At 33.4% G+C, this 8,689-nt stretch overlaps 1 protein-coding gene across 3 annotated transcripts in view; it reads left to right on the forward strand.

Moving 5' to 3' along the window:
• LOC118732900 (serine/threonine-protein kinase S6KL) overlaps positions 1 to 8,689 on the forward strand; it is a 164,296-nt gene extending 155,607 nt beyond the window's left edge. For all 3 annotated transcript variants that reach the window (XM_036462017.1, XM_036462018.1, XM_036462019.1), the window contains 2 exons: positions 6,719 to 7,048; positions 8,511 to 8,689. In XM_036462017.1, the coding sequence (XP_036317910.1) occupies positions 6,719 to 7,048; positions 8,511 to 8,612 (432 nt within the window). In that variant the 3' untranslated portion in view covers positions 8,613 to 8,689. The remainder of the gene's footprint in view (positions 1 to 6,718; positions 7,049 to 8,510) is intronic.

Consider the following 8,689-nt stretch of genomic DNA (forward strand, 5'->3'; position numbering starts at 1 on the left):
AAAATAAAAAATATGAATTTTTTAAGCAATAAAACTTAAAAAAAAAATCGTTACCGAGGATTCAACTCGGATCTCTTGAATGGCACGAAAGTGCTCTGCACACTGGGCCATTGCCACTGTTACAGCAACGTTATTGAAATTCAAACAAACAAAAAATTTCAAAATCATTCGTTAAAGAGTTAAGTAAAGGTTTTTCTTTACTTAACTTTAATGTTCAATAAATGCCGTTAACGAGTCATTAACTGTGACTCTGAGAGGGGTTTTTTTTTTCAAATCGTTACTGAGGGACACCTTAAGTAACCATTAAACGACTCTGAGTGCGGCTGTTAGTGATATTTCTTTTGCTTTTCCTGTAAATTTTCAAGTTTTTAGTTTAGTTTAGGCGCGAGAAGCAGTAAGTATAAAACTTCCATATGCATATATTATTCGGACCTTCCACTCGTGACCATCCGACATATAACTGACCGTGCGTAAAAGAACTTTTGAGCACGCAGTTTTGTAGCCTACTAAATTTAGCTATGACAGGGTGCAAGTTTCAAGTTTCTAAAAAATCCCGCTGAGTTTTGATAATTTTTTTTAAGGTGTTACTCATATTTTTTATTCTTCCATACATTGTACATATATATGTATGTATGTTTGTATATATGTACATATGTTTGCCTATTTTATATGTAGAAAAAAAAACGCAACACTCTCAGCAAAAAAATGCTCAAAAGTTAAAGCGATTTTTTTTATTTGGAAACTTAAAACTTCCACCTTATTATAGTAAAATTGAACGGGCTATGCATACTCCAGAAAATATATGAATATTAAGTATACAAAAAGAAAACGATCATTACTGTGGATCTCGAAAGCAGGGCTATTCAAGTCAGCGGCACTGCAAACGCGATTAGAAGTGGCTGGAATGACTAGATTATTGGGGAGCAAAGTTTTTTTTGGCATCAAGCACAGCATGTGTTACACCAATTCTTCAAAATTTGTTGACCTAGATAATTGTAATGCTTTCTCTCTCTTGATATTTGTGCTTCTCTCTCTGCCAGCTTGCTTCCCAGGTGTCTGTTATTTAGTATTTATGGATGTAAATCCCCCTAGACATTTACTTTAGCGCGTTTTTTTTTTGTTGTCGATAACAACAGTTGACTAAATACTATCGGAAGGTGAGTTGAGAAAAGTTTCTTTGCAAAAACGCTTTGATGAATTATTTATGTTTGCAAATTTTATAATTTCACAAAACTCGTTTTTGCGCATAGTTGGATCAAAAAGTGTGAAATTTTACGATTTAGAAGTTGCTAATAGAGCAATATCGGATGTGTATTAGAGATGGACACGGCACTAAATATTCAGTCCCGATCCCGCCCATCCCGAAATTCAATTTTTAAAGCCCGAGCCCGCCCATCCCAACGTTTTTCAGAATTTTATCGCGGGTCCAGTAGGTGCTGAAATCTACCACTAAGAAAAATTCACATGGCTTTCAAATTAATTTTAAATAATGAAAAATATTATAAAAGATCTGGCATCTTCCGATTATTTATTTTGTTTTGCTTTGCTGTTCAGTTTCGTCTCAATAAAGCATAAAAAATTGCATATTTCGTACAACGTTTTTAAGGAAGATTTTCTGAATTTGTGGAGGTCGCAATTTTATCGGGAGTGTAGGGAAAAGATTTTGATCCCGTTCCACCCGCAAAATTTGTACAGAACTTCCCGATTCCCAGCCATTTTGAAATCAGTACCGTGGGTCCCGCGGGTCCCGATATCCCGCGGCCATCTCTAATGTCTATACATACATATGTATGTAGCCACATTAAGACGCCTCACGAAAAAAATCGCTGCTTCCCAAAGCGATCAAAAAATATTTGGTCATTTTATGCCCTACCAAAGTATTTTGGCTCAATTCGGCATCGCCCAGGCGTTGGGTCGTGTTAAAATAATAACTTTTTTAATGCAATTTTCGGTCGTTTTTTTTTAATCATTTTTCATAGAATTGAATAACTCAGCTAAATATATTTTCGGCAATTTTAATGTTCAATTCACCATGGAAAAGATATTTCCTACTGCCATCGATTTCGGGTTCCTTTGAAACATGTCAGCTCTTCACGTGGTCATTCATTCAAGTTTTTCTGATAGCTCAGTTTCTCAAAAAGCTTATATAAACTTAGATAATATGTAGAAGAATGAAAGTCTAAAGGAATTGCACTGAAGTTATTTCAGCTGTGACAAAAGAATCAAATTAATCAAATTTTCCTAAAATTTTTTATCAAATTTTAAAGCGTTTATTTCTTAATCGTTCAATAAGTTAATTGGTATTGTAGTTAGTACACGTTCTAAATATGAGCCAAATCGAACTACAAATACGGGTTTTTCTAATATCTCGACTCCTGTGCCACCTATCGGATTAACTCTTTCGTATTTCATTGTCATCGGGTTCTGAGCCCACTGTGAAGTTTTAAAGTCTATAGGTCATCGAGAAATTTGTCAAAAATTTATTGAAAAATTTGCCCCTAACACACATACATACATACCGAGTAAGTTAAATAAAAGCTTGTAATAAAAATTAGCCCATTTTTTGTAAGTACGTTTATTTGAATTTAATTTAAAATACAGAAAATTTTCCTTCAAGCATAACTTGGCTAAATGGCTGATTTATTTGCACTTTTAACCCAAATCCACATTTTTATAAAACTTGCATTTCTAATTTTGATTGAATTGCATACAAAAATGATTCATTTTTAACATTCAGAGGAAAAAGTGGGAGTTGTAGAATTAATCAAATTTATGGAAGGAAGAGCGATTGTTTTTTGATTTGATGTTTTGGGAGACAGTCTAATGAATATTGTACATATGTATGTACGAACAAATGTTTGCATATGTATGCATGTACTATGTATGTACGTAGGAGCAAAGGAAACGGAAAAAAGAGCTACTGGTATAGAGTACATGTGAATGTATGTATGTATGTACACAAAAAATAGCAGCGTTTCAGCGAAAAATACTAATTTGGTTGGCGTCCGTTTAACGTTAACTAATTGAACCTAATTTACATGCATTATCACTATCTAAACCAGCGCGTCAGCTAAGAGTCGCTAAAAGCTTAACGCCACTAGAAACTAGAACTAGTGGGCAGCAGGCTATCAACATACATATGTACTATTCAATGTGCCCACAGAAACTTAATCCATATGTACCCAACAGGCAATTTGTGTTGCCGGGAATATGAAAACGTCTCGTCCTCGGCAACAAATTTATAAACAGTCACTCTAAAAAACGTCCGTCGAAGGTAACTCGCCTGTTCGAATCGTTTTCTTATTACCTGAATGAGTCGATTTCTTATGGCTTTATTATTGTTACAGGCGATATTTGAGCAATAATTACACGGAAAAATTTTATTATTTTTAATACATATTTCATTTATTTTTGAACACAAAATTAGATTTTTTGTAGAATGCTGTTGGCGCACAATTTGTCAATTTTTTTGTAAGATATTCCTAATAATAACGTGAAAGAAACGATGTTGCCGATTTCTCAACATTGGCGATTGTTTCCTATTTCTCATGTTCTGCATGGTGGGTATAGAGGTGTGTATGTAGGTATGTATGTATGTATGCAGATAGTTTGTATACACTTTTAAGTTTCTGCTACACGTGTAGTCTTTTGTGTATCGGCTATATACATACAGTGACGAGCAAAACTGTAACATGGTTTAACACTTTTTATTTCAGGCACCTCTATATTTCCAAGTTCTAACGATATTCATACTTTTGTTGTATATTCTTATTGGTACACCTGTACTTCCTCTCTCATAAGGATTTTAAGTAAATCCAACGACAATGATAAAAGCAGCAGACAAAAATGTAAATTAAGGCACATGTTACAGTTTTGCACTCACTCTCAGTTTTGCATTTTACAGTTATCTTTTACTTAGTTGGAAGCCAGATGACTTTTTTCTGTATTGTAATTTATTGAAGAAGTGATCACCAGTAAATAATATAGTTAATCAGGAACCATAAATGTAAATAATAGATTTACTGCGGAAAGGCGAGATGGCAGGAAAAGTGGAAAAAACTGTGGAGTTTGCCACTTGAATATGTTAAGACTGAGAAAAAATATAGCCTAAAGTGTTCCTAAGCACAAAGGAAGTCTGTCAAAAAATATTACGGTACGATATCTTGTGAACTTAGCAGCAAGTAGCGATGCAGCCGCTATTACAGAAGCGCTTAAGGTATTAAACTTTAATGCAAATCAGTAGACAGCGAAGCGAAGAAGTGCCAAATTGAGCGCAAAGGCATCATAAAAGAAGAAAAAAGCTAATTTGATCAAAATACATGTGCGAGTGTGGCAGCATTTTGCTACATCGCACGAAAACCGGACCGTTCCCTATTGGGATATGTCAGGCCTTTCAGAATGCAATAAAAAATAAATTTTTAAGTTTCAGTTGAAGGTTATTTGGTCTGGCAATACTAAATTAATCGCTTTCAATCAGATGGCCGGGCATGGTATTGGATCAAAAACCCAAATTAAGCCCATGCGCATCATGTAAAGCAAACTGTGAATCACAGTGGTCGGTCAATAATAGTTTGAGGTTGTATTTCAAAAATTTTGTTGGTCCGTTAAAACGAAATATGTGTAAGGAACACTATGTGTTCATATTTCAACAAACTTTGCAAGATGTAGTCGAAAAAATGAGTTTCCGCTGAAAAATCACCCAAAACACATTGCACATGTTGGCAAAGACTGGAGACAAAAGCAAAAATTTGCTAATTTGAAATGACGTCCACAATCTGCGGACATGAATCTTAACGAGCATTTGCGAAATCAACTAAAAGCACAGCTTACTAAGTATCCAAGTCCGTCCAATGAAGTATATGGGCTGTGAAAGCAAACTAAGGATATATGGGTGGATATATCTCCAGAATTTTTACAGAGATACAAATAAGGTATGCCAAATCGCACCCAGGAACTAAAAAAAGCAAAAGGTTACTGAAAATTGTGTAAATAATTCTTTTTTTTCGTGAAAATTGTCAAAAAGTTATTAGAAGTATATAAGTGCAAAACTGTAACATGTGCCTTAATTTACATTTTTGTCTGCTGCTTTTATCATTGTTGTTGGATTTACTTCAAATCCTTATGAGAGAGGAAGTACAGGTGTACCAATAAGAATATACAACAAAAGTATGAATATCGTTAGAACTTGGAAAGATAGCGGCGACTGAAATAAAAAGTGTTACACCATGTTACAGTTTTGCTCGTCTCTGTACATAGTGCCTAAGTCTATATACAATACGTAGGCAGCAGCCTCAGCTTGACCATTAACCTGCCTTCGTTCTCCTTTCCTCATAATTGCAAACATACTTACCTACCTTCACACATACATAAGTATGTATGTGCAAACACAGCGAGGTAGGGTTTTAAATTATTTATAACGAAGCGTGACTTTTACTATTTGAATGATTCACATTTGCGACGCGTAATTTCGCACACCTTTATTGTTTTCTTTATTTATTGTCTGCGTCTTTATTACTATTTTAATGTTTCTATTTGCGTATCTTTTCTAACCTAGTAAAACTCAGAATAGCTATGTATGTATGCATTTATAGCTTTTTCAAGTGCGGAGCAACTTTACTAGTAAAAATCTGCCCTGTACTTGTCTTTATCGCATTGAGAAAACTATGTCAGACTGGAAGAAGAGTACATATCGTCGGTCCCTACGAGGAGTAGCACATTTCACTATTTGCGTGGAAGAGTAGCACATTTAGGGTTTAAACTAAATCATAAAAGCATAATTCATATTGGAAATTCAAGTGCTTATTTTGTATTTCTATAATTCTATTATGAAACTCATGAAATTCAGAGGTATATAGCGTTTAGTGATCATTTGCCGGCGATCATCCACTTTTCTTTTTTTTTTACAGGCATTTTTCCCCTTTAAGCTTTATGCAATTCATATTGTTTTATGGTTAACCATTGAAATTTTGTTTTCAGTATGTTCAATTTCAATTAAAATAAAGTTCATTTAAAAAAACCATGTAAACCCACGCTTAAAATTTTGTAGAAATCTAAAAAAAAATTAACTAATTTTCATTCAAATTTCAAATTTATTTACTCAGAAGTGTTACAATTTTTTTGAGTATGAAGCTTTATAGCCGATTCAATTTTAGTGTGATAATGTGCAAGTTTCAAGAGCCTTAAAACTTTTGATTCTTTTTGTCGCATTCGCTACCATATAACGAATAAACACAATTTATTTTTATATGGAAGAAAACCGCAACAACGGAGATTTTTAGCCAGTTGAAACTTGCACATTATTGCAATACAATTGAAAGGTCTATATGCTCAAAAAATTCTGAGAAAATAATTTTGACATTTGGATGAACATTTTTAGATTTTTTTAGTTTTCTGCAAAGTTTTAAATTTGGATTTATATGGACTTCTTCAGAGAATGAACTTTATTTTAATCAAAATTCTTAAAAATAAATAAATGAACATAAGTGGAAAACAATATCGCTATTCTAGTTTTTGTACGAATCGAAAATCACGAAATTTTCCTAGCATTTTCTATGCAAAAATTTCAAATATTCGATTCGTACGAATACACTAATTTGTAAATTTATTGTTGATTTTATTTTATTCTTCAGCCAATTTTAAAGTCGTTTGTTTTTTTTTTAATTACTTGTTTGTTAATAAATTTAAGTACAATTAATTTTTTGCTCTTTATTTTCAAAAGACTCCCGATATTCGCACATTTCTGGACATTGCTTTGCCTGCAGCATATATTAAAAAAGGAGATAGTGTTGACCAAGCTACAGCGCCTTCAACAAAACCTTCAAAGGATGAAGATATATCCAGACATTGTTTGTTTGAGGAAGAGCAACATCAGGCTGTTCTAACGCATAGCTTCTTGCCACTCGAAATCGAAGAACTACCACATGAGGCCAAGGATGTACTCAAACGCTTGCTAGAGGTGGATCCAAAACAGCGGTTGCGTTCAGTCTTGACACTGCAAAAAATCGCACTATACAAAAATTTTAAAATTGATTCGAAATATTTGCTCAATGTAAGTTGATAGTATGTAACTGTGTTTCTTTTAACGCACATATGTATGCGCAAATCTCACGAACGCGTTTTTGATCGAAAATGGCGGCACACTTATTCCATCGCGAAATTGTATTTAAATAAAAAAAACTAAGAAAGGTATCTATACCTATGTACTTGAAAACTACGGAACGAATTTGGACGAGATTTTCTCTAATATATGTATTCTTAGCGATAAGAGAGTGACCTTTTGGTATTTAACATTTCTATAGGGTTGCCACCTGTATAAAATATTGTAAGATCTGCACCGTTTCGCTGAAGTGAGATGTCAAATGAAAGGCTTGGCCGGTAGATGTTCAATAATGTATTATCTTTTAAGTAGGGTTGCCACCTTTATAAAAATTATAAGATCTTCACCGGTCGTTGGACTAAAAACTTACGTACCAAGTGAAAAGATATGGTCTCCGGATGTGCAATAAGCTTTTATTAATTTTAGTGCGGTTGCCACTTATATTAAAATTAACATCCTACATACATATGTATGGACATATAATACGTGAAGGCATTATTTGTTAATTACATCAGATTTGCACAGTTCATTCAATTAAAAAAATAGGTTTGAAAGAAAAGGGCTTGGCCTTCAGATGTGCAATAAGGTTTAATTTTTCGATGGGGGTTGCCACCTCTTTTAAAATTATGAGATCTTTGCCGCTCGTTGAATTATGAAGATGATTAAAAACTATGTGACTTAATTTTGTTAACAATATACAAAATTTAATTTAAAGAATCTATTTGTACAAATCGAATGTAATTAACAAGAAAAGCCTTGGCGTAGTATAAGTAAGGTAGTAGTTTTTAAATAGGTGACCCTACCCTACTAAAAAATAAAAGTTTATTGCACATCCAGAGACCGTTTCCTCTCACTTGGTACCTATTTTTTTAAGTGCAATGAACGGTGAAGATCTTATAACTTTTATAAAGGTGGCAACCCTACTCACAAAATAATACAATATTGAACATCTAGAGGTCAATCCCTTTCATTTTAAATCTCACTTTTTGTTATTCCACGAACAGATCTTAACATTTTTTAGATGGGTGGCAACCCTATTAAAATTGTAAGTACCAAAGGTCACTCTCCCATCGTTACAAATTATAGAAGAGAAAGTTTGGACCAAATTCGTTCAGTAGTTTCCGAGATTAGCGTGTTCAAAGAATCTCTAAACATAAAAAGAATATAAAAAACTGGAAGGGCTTTTTAAAAAGTAGCATGTAGCTCCGTTGGTTTTGGTACTAGTATTTTAAAATTTTTATTGAATCTGTGAAAAACGCAGTTTCCGAAAAAGTGTTGGTTAGGCCTTTGTGAATTAAGCTATGTATGTGTTTTTTACTCTCCTTTCAGCTCAATGATTTATGAAACTTATTTTTTAATTAACTGTGTACTCCATTTGTGAATACTTCTTTACCAACAATAATTTTATTTGCAGCTCCGTCCAATGGATCTGATAAGCCCTGAAGATATTGTTGCCTTTACACATTCCTCCGAAGACGAAAGTGACTGGGAAGAAAGACAATTTTACAAATTTTAAATCCAATAATTAAGTAATATCAGTCAAGTTTATACTTCTATTTAATACAAAAGGATTCATGTATGAATTCCTGCAGA

The sequence above is a fragment of the Rhagoletis pomonella genome, unplaced genomic scaffold (assembly GCF_013731165.1).
Source record: "Rhagoletis pomonella isolate Grant_MI unplaced genomic scaffold, Rhpom_1.0 Rhpom_scaffold_00002, whole genome shotgun sequence".
Taxonomy (NCBI): Eukaryota; Metazoa; Arthropoda; class Insecta; order Diptera; family Tephritidae; genus Rhagoletis; species Rhagoletis pomonella.